Genomic DNA, 17,815 nt, shown 5'->3' on the forward strand with positions numbered 1-17,815 from the left:
AATGTTGGCAATTTAATATTTGACTTGAATATTTGAATCTGGACTGAACTGTTTCCGTAGAGAACAAAGGGAAAAGGAGAGATATGAGGGTAGTTATAGTGGGAACTTGCCCCTCGCTCAGGTCAAGGTCTCGGCTCGCCATTGTACTTTTTCCTCCCATAAAACTTTAATTATGTCTAAAAAACGCAGCCAAAAAAGAAGATTTAATGAACAATTCTTTTTTTTTTTTTTAATACCTTCCTAACAATTGCATTTTTTTCCCCCAGTTGTCAGCCTACCGTGGGAGCGGGGGTCTTTTTTTAATTTCCACAGACTATGATTTCACTTGGAATTGTAAGAGATGGGGGGAACCGTCGTCAAGTTTAAAAATGGACCCCCCGCCCTGCACGGCCCCATCTTTTATCAAGTGTATTTACTCGGGGCGACTGACATCTTCAAATATCTTGTAACGCCGAGCCGTAAAAAAAAGAAAAAAAAAAAAAAACACATCTCCCCCCCCCGTTTTTTATCTCTCATTTTCGCTCCCGGTCTCCCTGGCGACCGACACTTTTAATGCCATAGCGAGAAGAGAGGCAGACACAGAGAGGAGGAGAAGGGGGGGGGAGAGACGCTAAGGACCAAGTAGGCCCGATCCGTTGCTATGGATACAGGGCCTAGCTTAATTACGCTCCATTTTCCCTCACCCCCCACTTGTTTCTTCTCCCGTGCCCCTGGCCGAGGTGCCATATTTCAGCGTGTCCCTGTACGCGGGCACAGTTGGAGCGAATTTCTCACTGTGTCTAATATTCCTTAACTCAAGTACAAGGAAAATGAAGGAGATTTAACTCCTAGTATATATACAAAAGCTTCAGAACGGCCTTAGAGAAAAATACCGTCGTTTTGGGGGTGGTCGAGGCAAAAGAACTTTAAACCTGACAGCGGAAAAAGGGGTTACACGTAAGGGCTTTTTCTTGCCTGTATGTAAAAGGCACAGCGGGTCTACACATGAAGTAGTGGGTGATGGCACGATGACACTTCGATTCCTATCTTGTCCTGAACATCTGTGCAAAAAAATTCAGGAGGAAAATGAGGGCAGATATGGCACAGGTAACAATTTAAGGCGTTGGGCTGGATTACGAAAAAATAGAAAATAAAAAAAAGAATAAAGAGGACACCAAGGGCAGACGTTATTTTTTTGTCCACAAGAGTCTTTTCTCTACGCCCGAACTGAACCATCAGTGGGAGAACCTTACAGACAAGCGACAAAACGACCATCTTCTCAAACACTGTAAAAAATGGGAAACTGGCACGAAAGGTTCTACCTTCTCCCTTGGTATATTCCTTTCTTCCTTTGCCTCGAAAAAAGCCAACGTCGAGGCCTTCTACCATGGCAGAGTCCTCCTCCTCTTTTAGTGTTCCTCCACACTTGCCTTAAGTGCAGTCATATGGGTGCCTAAAGCATCATGGGTGGTGGGATGGCAAGCATCATGGGTGGTGGGATGGCAAGCATCATGGGTGGTGGGATGGCAAGCATCATGGGTGGTGGTATGGCAAGCATCATGGGTGGTGGTATGGCAAGCATCATGGGTGGTGGTATGGCAAGCATCATGGGTGGTGGTATGGCAAGCATCATGGCTGCTGGTATGACAAGCAACATGGCTGCTGGTGCAAAGGAAATATCTGGGGTATTTTTCAGGCCTACATATGTAATGCAGAACCTCTACTTTTATCGTCTGACCCCCTCACAATACGATCATGAACCCAGACTTTGGAGAAGAGGTGCAAGAGGCAAGCTGCAAGACTTACTCTCCAAATCCCAACGCTGCAATGAACACAATCCCACCTTCATTCCGAGACGTCCTGCAACCCACCCCACAAACATCCTACAGTTAGCCCCCGCCCAAAAACAAAAAGCTACAAGGAGACAAAATGCTGGCAGCTGTTTCATACTTTGTAGTAGATGTTGGCAGGGCTCTGGCTGGCCATGTCCTGAACGATATATACAGGGTGCCCATAGTCCCCGCTGACCTTCTCATAGTGAGGGCAAAAGGCACCCCCGTCGGACGGTCGAAGGGGCATGATGATGTCACTGGGCTCGTGCCCGTTGTTGTTGCCGCCTCCCCTTTTTGGGGAGGTGATGGATCCGAGAGAGAGAGGCGGGTGCCGGGTGTCGCTGTGTTTGGCCTGACGTCGCCTGTGGCAGATCCATCCCACTACTCCGAAGACTAGCAGCAGAAGAGCAGCCCCGCCCGCAGCACCAGCTACTAGAGGAACATGGGAGATGGGTAGAGGACCATTTTCCCCAGTCTTGGTTGCATTGCCAGATGTTTCTGCTGAAAAGAAAGAGCATTTAAGCTTGTATAGTGAATTTAATAACAACGGAAAACACAGGAACTGGAAAAGTACACAAAGAATCCACTCAGTATGACTGGGCTTCATGATACCCCCTTAAGGGGTACTAAAGGATTACTTTTCTAGTCTGAATTGAGACTGAATAAGAAGAGAACTTGGTACCCACAGTGCCAGCTAATGGCTGAGTAGGGTCTAAAGAAGGGAAGTTTGTGCCCATAGCCAATGGCTAAGTGAGCTCTACAGTAGAAAACCTGGTGCCCATGCTGGTAGCCAATGGCTGAGTAGGGTCTAGAGTAGAGATTTTTGTGGTTATAATAATACCCATGGCTAACCCTGAAGAAGAAACTTAGTGGCCATGGTGGTAGACAATGACTGAGTAGGGTCTAGAGTAGACATTTCGGTGGTTATAATAATACCCAATGGCTAAATGAGCTCTGAAGAAGAAACCTGGTGGCCATGGTGGTAAACAATGGCTGAGTGGGGTAAAGAGTGAAGATTGTTGTGGTTATAATAATGCCCAATGGCTAAATGAGCTCTGAAGAAGAAACCTGGTAGCCATGGTGGTAGACCATGGCTGAGTAGGGTCTAGAGTAGAGATTTTTGTGGTTATAATAATACCCAATGGCTAAATGAGCTCTGAAGAAGAAACCTGTTGACCATGGTGGTAGCCAATGGCTGGGTAGGGTCTAGAGTAGAGATTTTTGTGTTTATAATAATACCCAATGGCTAAATGAGCTCTGAAGAAGAAACCTAGTGGCCATGGTGGTAGCCAATGGCTGAGAGTGGAGATTTTTGTGGTTATGATGTTGCAAAATGAGGATATTGTAGGTATTTTGGCGCACCCCCTGATACTTGCCCCTTGAGACAGCAGCCATAAAGCTACGTAGCCATAAGGAGGAGGGTGCTGGACTGGCCATTATGCCTTTATAAAACTTTACACACACACAATACAGTAAAATTGATATTTTTTGGAAATTAAACGATGGTTTTATAGGTACTCTGTTGGGCTTTGTACGCTGCTTTCCAGGCTGTCCCACAAGAAGCTATTAACCCCCCCCCCACATAATGTGGAGCAGACAGAATGGGCACATCATTGAGGATATATGACTCTGCCTAAAAAGCCTGTCAGGGTTAAATATACAGCTTTCATTAAGTCTAATTAAAAAGGCTGAGTGTGCACATTAAATCACTGAGACGCAAGGGGAGGGTGGCAGTGCCCAGTACCCAGGGTGCCAGCCTGTGTCTCTCTCATCCTCCTGTTCCTTCTCTCTCACTCGGCCAATTTGCAGCTTTATTAAAGGAGATCCTTCAAAGTGACACCCTCCCTGCAGAGCGTTCCTCCCTCTACTCCTCTGCCTTTGCCTTCTGCTTCCTTCCATCTGCACTTCTACCCAACATTCTGGGGTATCTATTCCTACATACCCCAGAAACCTGCCATACCCCCATTCCTGTATCAGTACCCCCTATCTATTCCTACATACCCCAGAAACCTGCCATACCCCCATTCATGTATCAGTACCCCCTATCTATTCCTACATACCCCAGAAACCTGCCATACCCCCATTCCTGTATCAGTACCCCCTATCTATTCCTACATACCCCAGAAACCTGCCATACCCCCATTCATGTATCAGTACCCCCTATCTATTCCTACATACCCCAGAAACCTGCCATACCCCCATTCCTGTATCAGTACCCCCTATCTATTCCTACATACCCCAGAAACCTGCCATACCCCCATTCATGTATCAGTACCCCCTATCTATTCCTACTTACCCCAGAAACCTGCCATACCCCCATTCATGTATCAGTACCCCCTATCTATTCCTACTTACCCCAGAAACCTGCCATACCCCCATTCATGTATCAGTACCCCCTATCTATTCCTACTTACCCCAGAAACCTGCCATACCCCCATTCCTGTATCAGTACCCCCTATCTATTCCTACATACCCCAGAAACCTGCCATACCCCCATTCCTGTATCAGTACCCCCTATCTATTCCTACATACCCCAGAAACCTGCCATACCCCCATTCCTGTATCAGTACCCCCTATCTATTCCTACATACCCCTGAAACCTGCCATACCCCCATTCCTGTATCAGTACCCCCTATCTATTCCTACATACCCCAGAAACCTGCCATACCCCCATTCCTGTATCAGTACCCCCTATCTATTCCTACATACCCCAGAAACCTGCCATACCCCCATTCCTGTATCAGTACCCCCTATCTATTCCTACATACCCCAGAAACCTGCCATACCCCCATTCCTGTATCAGTACCCCCTATCTATTCCTACATACCCCAGAAACCTGCCATACCCCCATTCCTGTATCAGTACCCCCTATCTATTCCTACATACCCCAGAAACCTGCCATACCCCCATTCCTGTATCAGTACCCCCTATCTATTCCTACATACCCCTGAAACCTGCCATACCCCCATTCATGTATCAGTACCCCCTATCTATTCCTACATACCCCAGAAACCTGCCATACCCCCATTCCTGTATCAGTACCCCCTATCTATTCCTACATACCCCTGAAACCTGCCATACCCCCATTCCTGTATCAGTACCCCCTATCTATTCCTACATACCCCAGAAACCTGCCATACCCCCATTCCTGTATCAGTACCCCCTATCTATTCCTACATACCCCTGAAACCTGCCATACCCCCATTCCTGTATCAGTACCCCCTATCTATTCCTACATACCCCAGAAACCTGCCATACCCCCATTCCTGTATCAGTACCCCCTATCTATTCCTACATACCCCAGAAACCTGCCATACCCCCATTCCTGTATCAGTACCCCCTATCTATTCCTACATACCCCAGAAACCTGCCATACCCCCATTCCTGTATCAGTACCCCCTATCTATTCCTACATACCCCAGAAACCTGCCATACCCCCATTCCTGTATCAGTACCCCCTATCTATTCCTACATACCCCAGAAACCTGCCATACCCCCATTCCTGTATCAGTACCCCCTATCTATTCCTACATACCCCTGAAACCTGCCATACCCCCATTCCTGTATCAGTACCCCCTATCTATTCCTACATACCCCAGAAACCTGCCATACCCCCATTCCTGTATCAGTACCCCCTATCTATTCCTACATACCCCTGAAACCTGCCATACCCCCATTCATGTATCAGTACCCCCTATCTATTCCTACATACCCCAGAAACCTGCCATACCCCCATTCCTGTATCAGTACCCCCTATCTATTCCTACATACCCCTGAAACCTGCCATACCCCCATTCCTGTATCAGTACCCCCTATCTATTCCTACATACCCAGAAACCTGCCATACCCCCATTCCTGTATCAGTACCCCCTATCTATTCCTACATACCCCAGAAACCTGCCATACCCCCATTCCTGTATCAGTACCCCCTATCTATTCCTACATACCCCAAAAACCTGCCATCCATGCACTGTTACCCACTACCTATTCTTATAACACCAGGCTCTGTTGCTTCATACAGGGGTCACCCCCTACCTATCCCTATAGCCCCAAACTTTTCACCGACTTTGCTTCCCCTACATTCATACAGGGGTTACCCCCTACCTATCCCTATAGCCCCTCAATATCCCCAGACTCTGTTTCCCCTACATTTATACAGGGGTTACCCCCTACCTATTCCTTTAGACCCTCACTCTCCCCTCCCTCTGCCTTCCTTACCACCATACATTGCCCCCCACCTATTTCTATAGCCCCTCACTTTCCACCTACTTTGCTTCCCCTACATTAATACAAGGGTCACCCCCATCTATTCCTATAGCCCCTCACTATACCCCGACTCTGCCTCCCATGCATTGATACAGGGTTACCCCTATCTATTCCTATTGTCCCTCACTGTCCCCCGACTCTGCCTCCCATGCATTAATACAAGGGTCACCCCTAACTATTCCTATAGCCCCTCACTGTACCCCGACTCTGCCTCCCATGCAATACAGGGTTACCCCTAACTATTCCTATAGTCCCTCACTGTCCCCCGACTCTGCCTCCCATGCATTGATACAGGGTTACCCCTAACTATTCCTATAGCCCCTCACTGTCCCCCGACTCTGCCTCCCATGCATTGATACAGGGTTACCCCTATCTATTCCTATAGCCCCTCACTGTACCCCGGCTCTGCCTCCCATGCATTGATACAGGGTTACCCCTAACTATTCCTATAGTCCCTCACTGTACCCCGGCTCTGCCTCCCATGCATTGATACAGGGTTACCCCTAACTATTCCCATAGCCCCTCACTGTCCCCCGACTCTGCCTCCCATGCAATACAGGGTTACCCATAACTATTCCTATAGTCCCTCACTGTCCCCCGACTCTGCCTCCCATGCAATACAGGGTTACCCCTAACTATTCCTATAGCCCCTCACTGTCCCCCGACTCTGCCTCCCATGCAATACAGGGTTACCCCTAACTATTCCTATAGCCCCTCACTGTCCCCCGACTCTGCCTCCCATGCAATACAGGGTTACCCCTATCTATTCCTATAGTCCCTCACTGTACCCCGACTCTGCCTCCCATGCATTGATACAGGGTTACCCCTAACTATTCCTATAGCCCCTCACTGTCCCCCGACTCTGCCTCCCATGCATTGATACAGAGTTACCCCTATCTATTCCTATAGCCCCTCACTGTCCCCCGACTCTGCCTCCCATGCATTGATACAGGGTTACCCCTATCTATTCCTATAGCCCCTCACTGTACCCCGGCTCTGCCTCCCATGCATTGATACAGGGTTACCCCTAACTATTCCTATAGTCCCTCACTGTACCCCGGCTCTGCCTCCCATGCATTGATACAGGGTTACCCCTAACTATTCCCATAGCCCCTCACTGTCCCCCGACTCTGCCTCCCATGCAATACAGGGTTACCCCTAACTATTCCTATAGTCCCTCACTGTCCCCCGACTCTGCCTCCCATGCAATACAGGGTTACCCCTAACTATTCCTATAGCCCCTCACTGTCCCCCGACTCTGCCTCCCATGCAATACAGGGTTACCCCTATCTATTCCTATAGTCCCTCACTGTACCCCGACTCTGCCTCCCATGCATTGATACAGGGTTACCCCTAACTATTCCTATAGCCCCTCACTGTCCCCCGACTCTGCCTCCCATGCATTGATACAGGGTTACCCCTATCTATTCCTACATACCCCAGAAACCTGCCATACCCCCATTCCTGTATCAGTACCCCCTATCTATTCCTACATACCCCTGAAACCTGCCATACCCCCATTCATGTATCAGTACCCCCTATCTATTCCTACATACCCCAGAAACCTGCCATACCCCCATTCCTGTATCAGTACCCCCTATCTATTCCTACATACCCCAGAAACCTGCCATACCCCCATTCCTGTATCAGTACCCCCTATCTATTCCTACATACCCCAGAAACCTGCCATACCCCCATTCATGTATCAGTACCCCCTATCTATTCCTACATACCCCAGAAACCTGCCATACCCCCATTCCTGTATCAGTACCCCCTATCTATTCCTACATACCCCTGAAACCTGCCATACCCCCATTCCTGTATCAGTACCCCCTATCTATTCCTACATACCCCAGAAACCTGCCATACCCCCATTCCTGTATCAGTACCCCCTATCTATTCCTACATACCCCAGAAACCTGCCATACCCCCATTCCTGTATCAGTACCCCCTATCTATTCCTACATACCCCTGAAACCTGCCATACCCCCATTCCTGTATCAGTACCCCCTATCTATTCCTACATACCCCAGAAACCTGCCATACCCCCATTCCTGTATCAGTACCCCCTATCTATTCCTACATACCCCAGAAACCTGCCATACCCCCATTCCTGTATCAGTACCCCCTATCTATTCCTACATACCCCAGAAACCTGCCATACCCCCATTCCTGTATCAGTACCCCCTATCTATTCCTACATACCCCAGAAACCTGCCATACCCCCATTCCTGTATCAGTACCCCCTATCTATTCCTACATACCCCAGAAACCTGCCATACCCCCATTCCATGTATCAGTACCCCCTATCTATCCTACATACCCCAGAAACCTGCCATACCCCCATTCCTGTATCAGTACCCCCTATCTATTCCTACATACCCCAGAAACCTGCATACCCCCATTCCCTGTATCCAGTACCCCCCTATCTATTCCAACATACCCCAAAAACCTGCCATACCCCCATTCCTGTATCAGTACCCCCTATCTATTCCTACATACCCAGAAACCTGCCATACCCCCATTCCTGTATCAGTACCCCCTATCTATTCCTACATACCCCAGAAACCTGCCATACCCCCATTCCTGTATCAGTACCCCTATCTATTCCTACATACCCCTGAAACCTGCCATACCCCCATTCCTGTAATCAGTACCCCCTATCTATTCCTACATACCCAGAAACCTGCCATACCCCCATTCCTGTATCAGTACCCCCTATCTATTCCTACATACCCCAGAAACCTGCCATACCCCCATTCCTGTATCAGTACCCCCTATCTATTCCTACATACCCCAAAAACCTGCCATCCATGCACTGTTACCCACTACCTATTCTTATAACACCAGGCTCTGTTGCTTCATACAGGGTTACCCCCTACCTATCCCTATAGCCCCTCAATATCCCCAGACTCTGCTTCCCCTACATTTATACAGGGGTTACCCCCTACCTATCCCTATAGCCCCTCAATATCCCCAGACTCTGTTTCCCCTACATTTATACAGGGGTTACCCCCTACCTATCCCTATAGCCCCTCAATATCCCCAGACTCTGTTTCCCCTACATTTATACAGGGGTTACCCCCTACCTATTCCTTTAGACCCTCACTCTCCCCTCCCTCTGCCTTCCTTACCACCATACATTGCCCCCCACCTATTTCTATAGCCCCTCACTTTCCACCTACTTTGCTTCCCCTACGTTAATACAAGGGTCACCCCCATCTATTCCTATAGCCCCTCACTATACCCCGACTCTGCCTCCCATGCATTGATACAGGGTTACCCCTATCTATTCCTATTGTCCCTCACTGTCCCCCGACTCTGCCTCCCATGCATTGATACAGGGTTACCCCTATCTATTCCTATAGCCCCTCACTGTCCCCCGACTCTGCCTCCCATGCATTGATACAGGGTTACCCCTAACTATTCCTATAGCCCCTCACTGTCCCCCGACTCTGCCTCCCATGCATTGATACAGGGTTACCCCTAACTATTCCCATAGCCCCTCACTGTACCCCGACTCTGCCTCCCATGCATTGATACAGGGTTACCCCTAACTATTCCTATAGTCCCTCACTGTCCCCCGACTCTGCCTCCCATGCATTGATACAGGGTTACCCCTAACTATTCCTATAGCCCCTCACTGTACCCCGACTCTGCCTCACATGCATTGATACAGGGTTACCCCTAACTATTCCTATAGCCCCTCACTGTCCCCCGACTCTGCCTCCCATGCATTGATACAGGGTTACCCCTAACTATTCCTATAGTCCCTCACTGTACCCCGACTCTGCCTCCCATGCATTGATACAGGGTTACCCCTAACTATTCCTATAGTCCCTCACTGTCCCCCGACTCTGCCTCCCATGCAATACAGGGTTACCCCTAACTATTCCTATAGTCCCTCACTGTACCCCGACTCTGCCTCCCATGCATTGATACAGGGTTACCCCTAACTATTCCTATAGTCCCTCACTGTCCCCCGACTCTGCCTCCCATGCAATACAGGGTTACCCCTAACTATTCCTATAGTCCCTCACTGTCCCCCCGACTCTGCCTCCCATGCAATACAGGGTTACCCCTAACTATTCCTATAGTCCCTCACTGTCCCCCGACTCTGCCTCCCATGCAATACAGGGTTACCCCTAACTATTCCTATAGTCCCTCACTGTCCCCCGACTCTGCCTCCCATGCAATACAGGGTTACCCCTAACTATTCCTATAGTCCCTCACTGTCCCCCGACTCTGCCTCCCATGCAATACAGGGTTACCCCTAACTATTCCTATAGCCCCTCACTGTCCCCCGGCTCTGCCTCCCATGCAATACAGGGTTACCCCTAACTATTCCTATAGTCCCTCACTGTCCCCCGACTCTGCCTCCCATGCAATACAGGGTTACCCCTAACTATTCCTATAGCCCCTCACTGTCCCCCGGCTCTGCCTCCCATGCAATACAGGGTTACCCCTAACTATTCCTATAGTCCCTCACTGTCCCCCGACTCTGCCTCCCATGCAATACAGGGTTACCCCTAACTATTCCTATAGCCCCTCACTGTCCCCCGACTCTGCCTCCCATGCAATAACAGGGTTACCCCTATCTATTCCTATAGTCCCTCACTGTACCCCGACTCTGCCTCCCATGCATTGATACAGGGTTACCCCTAACTATTCCTATAGCCCCTCACTGTCCCCCGACTCTGCCTCCCATGCATTGATACAGGGTTACCCCTAACTATTCCTATAGCCCCTCACTGTCCCCCGACTCTGCCTCCCATGCATTGATACAGGGTTACCCCTAACTATTCCTATAGCCCCTCACTGTACCCCGACTCTGCCTCCCATGCAATACAGGGTTACCCCTAACTATTCCTATAGCTCCTCACTGTCCCCCGACTCTGCCTCCCATGCATTACAGGGTTACCCCTATCTATTCCTATAGCCCCTCACTGTCCCCCGACTCTGCCTCCCATGCATTGATACAGGGTTACCCCTAACTATTCCTATAGCCCCTCACTGTCCCCCGACTCTGCCTCCCATGCATTGATACAGGGTTACCCCTATCTATTCCTATAGCCCCTCACTGTCCCCCTACTCTGCCTCCCATGCATTGATACAGGGTTACCCCTATCTATTCCTATAGCCCCTCACTGTCCCCCGACTCTGCCTCCCATGCAATACAGGGTTACCCCTAACTATTCCTATAGCCCCTCACTGTCCCCCGACTCTGCCTCCCATGCAATACAGGGTTACCCCTAACTATTCCTATAGCCCCTCACTGTCCCCCGACTCTGCCTCCCATGCATTACAGGGTTACCCCTATCTATTCCTATAGCCCCTCACTGTCCCCCGACTCTGCCTCCCATGCATTGATACAGGGTTACCCCTAACTATTCCTATAGCCCCTCACTGTCCCCCGACTCTGCCTCCCATGCATTGATACAGGGTTACCCCTAACTATTCCTATAGCCCCTCACTGTCCCCCGACTCTGCCTCCCATGCAATACAGGGTTACCCCTAACTATTCCTATAGCCCCTCACTGTCCCCCGACTCTGCCTCCCATGCATTGATACAGGGTTACCCCTAACTATTCCTATAGTCCCTCACTGTCCCCCGACTCTGCCTCCCATGCATTGATACAGGGTTACCCCTAACTATTCCTATAGCCCCTCACTGTCCCCCGACTCTGCCTCCCATGCATTGATACAGGGTTACCCCTATCTATTCCTATAGCCCCTCACTGTCCCCCGACTCTGCCTCCCATGCATTGATACAGGGTTACCCCTAACTATTCCTATAGCCCCTCACTGTCCCCCGACTCTGCCTCCCATGCAATACAGGGTTACCCCTAACTATTCCTATAGCCCCTCACTGTCCCCCGACTCTGCCTCCCATGCATTACAGGGTTACCCCTATCTATTCCTATAGCCCCTCACTGTCCCCCGACTCTGCCTCCCATGCATTGATACAGGGTTACCCCTAACTATTCCTATAGCCCCTCACTGTCCCCCGACTCTGCCTCCCATGCATTGATACAGGGTTACCCCTAACTATTCCTATAGCCCCTCACTGTCCCCCGACTCTGCCTCCCATGCAATACAGGGTTACCCCTAACTATTCCTATAGCCCCTCACTGTCCCCCGACTCTGCCTCCCATGCATTGATACAGGGTTACCCCTAACTATTCCTATAGTCCCTCACTGTCCCCCGACTCTGCCTCCCATGCATTGATACAGGGTTACCCCTAACTATTCCTATAGCCCCTCACTGTCCCCCGACTCTGCCTCCCATGCATTGATACAGGGTTACCCCTAACTATTCCTATAGCCCCTCACTGTCCCCCGACTCTGCCTCCCATGCAATACAGGGTTACCCCTAACTATTCCTATAGCCCCTCACTGTCCCCCGACTCTGCCTCCCATGCATTGATACAGGGTTACCCCTATCTATTCCTATAGCCCCTCACTGTACCCCGGCTCTGCCTCCCATGCAATACAGGGTTACCCCTAACTATTCCTATAGTCCCTCACTGTCCCCCGACTCTGCCTCCCATGCATTGATACAGGGTTACCCCTAACTATTCCTATAGCCACTATCATGCACTGTTACTCTCCTTCATAACTCTACCAAGCCCCATATCCATGCCATAATACCCCAAGTACCCCTACAGACCTGTGCCCACAGGCCTACACAGTACACCTGATCTCTATGGCGCCACCTGTTGAATCCAGTGGAAAGTGCCTGACACAACTGACCTGCAGTTCCCACTAAAGTCAACAGGTGGAGCCAGAGCAAGAAATGGGTGCTATAGCCCTAAATACTCTTTCCCTTTTTTCTTGCATAACATTGTTATCCCATGGTTCCTTCTAACCTTGTGCGCCCAGAACATTCCTTCTCTGTATATTTGTCTCTATACATGTGGGTAGGTGCTGCCATACTGTTTCCAATAGGCCCTGTATTATGAAATCTTAACTTATTGTTCATATTGTACAGCGCTGCGGAACATGTTGGCGCTTAATAAATAAATGTTAATAATAATAACCTGACTGCTATCAGTCCTTTCAGGCTATATTACAGCAGATCAGCCCCTCACAATCCCCGTCCCACCTCACCCCCATACCATTGTCCCTAGTGATGGAATCTCATTATGTCAGCAATGGGACGTACCTCCGAAATTTGGAATGTCAGGGTTTGGCACAGATGGTGAAATCCCAGAATCCTTTCCTGCAGATGAGGGTCTGCGAGGAGGAGGCGCCCCATTAGGATCTGTGTGGAGACAGGAATGGAATAGGTGACTGTGGAGATGCAGAAAGGGGATCTCACCATCAGCATAGGAAGGGGTTCCTTACTGTAAGGGCAGTCAGGTTATGGGGTTCCCTACCCAGAGAGGGGGAATGAGTGATACATGGGGGGTGGGGAGGAAAGGGGATCTCACCATCAGCATAGGAAGGGGTTCCTTACTGTAAGGGCAGTCGGGTTATGGGATTCCCTACCAAGAGAGGGGGAATGAGTGATACATTGGGGGTGGGGAGGAAAGGGGATCTCACCATCAGCATAGGAAGGGGTTCCTTACTGTAAGGGCAGTCAGGTTATGGGGTTCCCTACCCAGAGAGGGGGAATGAGTGATACATTGGGGGTGGGGAGGAAAGGGGATCTCACCATCAGCATAGGAAGGGGTTCCTTACTGTAAGGGCAGTCAGGTTATGGGATTCCCTACCCAGAGAGGGGGAATGAGTGATACATTGGGGGTGGGGAGGAAAGGGGATCTCACCATCAGCATAGGAAGGGGTTCCTTACTGTAAGGGCAGTCAGGTTATGGGATTCCCTACCCAGAGAGGGGCAATGAGTGATACATTGGGGGGGGGGGGGTGAAAGGGGATCTCACCATCAGCATAGGAAGGGGTTCTTTTCATGAGTTACATATGGTGGCCTGACACACACAAACACACAGTGATATCAATGCAAAACACTTAACATGGCTGCAACATGGCAGCTCCCACCCATACGTATATACATATACAGATATGGTATCGCTGTTTTCCCCTTATGCTAGGGGCCACAAGTCTTCTCTACTGCGCTCCATTCTTTCCCATAATCCTGCACTTCTCCTGTCTTTTTTAAATTGCAAGCTCTTTGACGCTTGCCAGGCACAGCGCTGACACTTACTCTGCCCAACCTTTAAGGTGACCTTCATGCCTTTGGTCTCACACACTCCTCCCCGAAGGTTCTCCAGTCCATCCTGCGTCCCATCCGAGGTGGCTGAAAAGAGAAGCGAGTGTTAGCTCTTAGACCCAGCAAAGAGAAATCCATCTCTGTCATTTCTGTAGGGAAATGAGAGCAGGGCAGGCAGTAACCTTCCACACTTCCTGTCCATTTCTGTAGGGAAACATTGAGATGCAGGGCAGGCAGGCAGTAACCCTTCCAACACTTTCCCCTGTCTCTGCCCCTATATATTAGGTACCTACCTAGTGCTACCAACCCCTATTTCTGTAGGGAAATGAGAGCAGGGCAGGCAGTAACCCTTCCAACACTTTCCCCTGTCTCTGCCCCTATATATTAGGTACCTACCTAGTGCTACCAACCCCTATTTCTGTAGGGAAATGAGAGCAGGGCAGGCAGTAACCCTTCCAACACTTTCCCCTGTCTCTGCCCCTATATATTAGGTACCTACCTAGTGCTACCAACCCCTATTTCTGTAGGGAAATGAGAGCAGGGCAGGCAGTAACCCTTCCAACACTTTCCCCTGTCTCTGTCCCTATATATTAGGTACCTACCTAGTGCTACCAACCCCCTATTTCTGTAGGGAAATGAGAGCAGGGCAGGCAGTAACCCTTCCAACACTTTCCCCTGTCTCTGCCCCTATATATTAGGTACATACCTAGTGCTACCAACCCCTATTTCTGTAGGGAAATGAGAGCAGGGCAGGCAGTAACCCTTCCAACACTTTCCCCTGTCTCTGCCCCTATATATTAGGTACCTACCTAGTGCTACCAACCCCTAATTCTGTAGGGAAATGAGAGCAGGGCAGGCAGTAACCCTTCCAACACTTTCCCCTGTCTCTGCCCCTATATATTAGGTACCTACCTAGTGCTACCAACCCCTATTTCTGTAGGGAAATGAGAGCAGGGCAGGCAGTAACCCTTCCAACAATATCCCAGTCCTTTGGCTCCACAGCCCTACTTATTATCCTTATTAACTAGCTGCCCTAGGACTAGGCCCATCCCATTCCTTATATACTGCCAATGCTGTCCCGCTGTCTCTGCCCCAAGGAAACATCCCCCCAGCAGAAAGGTTCCATCTCCAATATAGGGGCTATATTCTGCAGGGGGTCGGAGGGCTAGCAGACATACACCCCCCATAGAATATTATAAGGATACAAGGCTGGGGTGCAGTCAGGCACTGCTGCAAACAGATGCAGGGTTGCGGGAGATCTAAATCAGGTTATATCTGACATCTGATTGATGGATGTAATTTCCCTGAGTGTCCCCTTTCTTGTATTTAATTGAATTTTGCTTACAAATCTGAGCAGAAGAGGTTAGTAAATGTAATTTATCCAGAAGGTTTCTGCCCCCTTTAAGTGCAGAGATATTTATTTCTAATAATGAAAACAGATGGGTTCTAGAAGACGCAGTATGGGGCTATACAGGGCAGGGTGGGGCTATACAGGGCAGGGTGGGGCTATACAGGGCAGGGTGGGGCTATACAGGGCAGGGTGGGGCTATACAGGGCAGGGTGGGGCTATACAGGGCAGGGTGGGGCTATACAGGGCAGGGTGGGGCTATACAGGGCGGCGTGGGGCTATACAGGGTGGCGTGGGGCTATACAGGGCGGCGTGGGGCTATACAGGGTGGTGGGGCTATACAGGGCGGCGTGGGGCTATACAGGGCAGGGTGGGGCTATACAGGGCAGGGTGGGGCTATACAGGGTGGTTGGGGTTACGGCGGCGTGGGGCTATACAGGGCAGGGTGGGGCTATACAGGCGGCGTGGGCTACAGGCAGTGGTGGGCTATACAGGGCAGGTGGGCTAACAGGCAGGGGGCTATACAGGGCAGGGTGGGGCTATACAGGGCAGTGTAGGACTGGGATCATTATATAGTATACAGTGTAGGGCACAAGGCAGCACGCTTGCTGTCACTGTATATATATCCCAATACAGAGGAATGGGCCTACAGTACGGGGGGGGGGCCGGGGCACTGTAATATTCTGTGACAGCCATGTTGGCTCCTGTTCCATTAAATCATGTTCCCCACTGTCCCCGGCCTCGGCAGAGAGAGTGCTCAGCCAACCAGCGCAGGGTAAGAGCAGAGCGAGACGGAGGTGTATAATGACATGCCTATGGGGGACGGCGAGAGAATGAAATTGGCAATCAAGGCAAAATATATAGGGAAAAGATCCGGAGAGAGCGCACAGTGGGGGCAATGAGAGGGAGAGGTGTGTGCTGATGTGACTAAAGGGGAAGAGAGAGCGCAAAATATAGAACAAACTGAAAGGGAGACAGGTGGAGATTATGTGCCAGAAATGGCAACGGACATGTGATCAGCAGAGAGGGGAATCAGGGGGGCGGGGGGTCTACTAACAGGACACATGTGACTACTATACAGTGGGAGAGGGGGAGATGTCTGTACAGTAGAGACAGAGGGTGGAGAAATGTCTGTACAGTAGAGAGAGAGGGAGGAGAGATGTCTGTACAGTAGAGAGAGAGGGAGGAGAGATGTCAGTACAGTAGAGAGAGAGGGAGGAGAGATGTCTGTACAGTAGAAAGAGAGGGAGGAGAGATGTCAGTACAGTAGAGAGAGAGGGAGGAGAGATGTCAGTACAGTAGAGAGAGAGGGAGGAGAGATGTCAGTACAGTAGAGAGAGAGGGAGGAGAGATGTCAGTACAGTAGAGAGAGAGGGAGGAGAGATGTCAGTACAGTAGAGAGAGAGGGAGGAGAGATGTCTGTACAGTAGAGAGAGAGGGAGGAGAGATGTCAGTAAGTAGAGAGAGAGGGAGGAGAAGATGTCAGTACAGTAGAGAGAGGAGGAGAGATGTCTAGATTACATAGAGAAGAGAGGAGAAATATGTCAGTACAGCAGAGAGAGGAGAGGAGGGAGGAGAGGCCATAGGTAGGAAGAGCCCAGTAATGTAGGCGGAGAGCCATGTAGGCGGAGACGCAGATATGTAGCGGAAGACCTCAGTAGTAGGCGGAGAGCCAGTACGTGAGGGCGGAGAGGCCCCCCAGAGTAGGGCGAGAACCAGAGTAGGGCGAAGGCCAGTACGTAGGAGAGGACCCGAGTATGTACGGGTCGAGGGCCAGACCTGTAAGGGCGGAGACGCCAGATGTAGGCGAAGGCCATACGTAGGGCGAGAGCCCAGTAGGTAGGGGAGAGACCCAGTCATGATAGGCCGGAAGAACCCCAGTAGGTAGGCGGGCAGACCAGTATTAGGGCGGAAGGCCCAGACGTAGGGCGAGAGACCAAGCGGAGAGCGAGACATAGACGGAGGGCCCAGTACGTCGGAGAGCCCAGTACCGTAGGGCGAGAGCCAGTACGTAGCGGAGAGGCCCAGTACTAGGGCGAGAGCCCCAGTGATGTAGGCGGAAGTCCCGTAGTAAGGCGAAGACCCAGTATGTAGGCGGAAGCCCCAGTACTAGGGCGGAATGCACCAGGCCAGTTTAGCAGCAGGAGAAGGAACAGTACGTAGGCGGAGAGGCATATGTAGGGGAGAGACCGATAATGAGGGCGGAGACCCAGTACGATA

General features: G+C 50.4%; 1 protein-coding gene across 1 annotated transcript in view; it reads right to left on the reverse strand.

Annotated features, from left to right (window-relative positions):
• Window positions 1-217: 217 nt before the first annotated feature.
• Window positions 218-17,815, reverse strand: part of efnb3 (ephrin-B3) — a 51,396-nt gene continuing 33,798 nt past the window's right edge. Inside the window, 3 exon segments of the mRNA NM_001113010.1 lie at window positions 218-2,312; window positions 13,243-13,341; window positions 14,242-14,334. Of these exon segments, the coding sequence (NP_001106481.1) occupies window positions 1,924-2,312; window positions 13,243-13,341; window positions 14,242-14,334 (581 nt within the window). The 3' untranslated portion in view covers window positions 218-1,923.

This window comes from Xenopus tropicalis, chromosome 3 (genome assembly GCF_000004195.4).
Source record: "Xenopus tropicalis strain Nigerian chromosome 3, UCB_Xtro_10.0, whole genome shotgun sequence".
In the NCBI taxonomy this organism is placed as follows: domain Eukaryota; kingdom Metazoa; phylum Chordata; class Amphibia; order Anura; family Pipidae; genus Xenopus; species Xenopus tropicalis.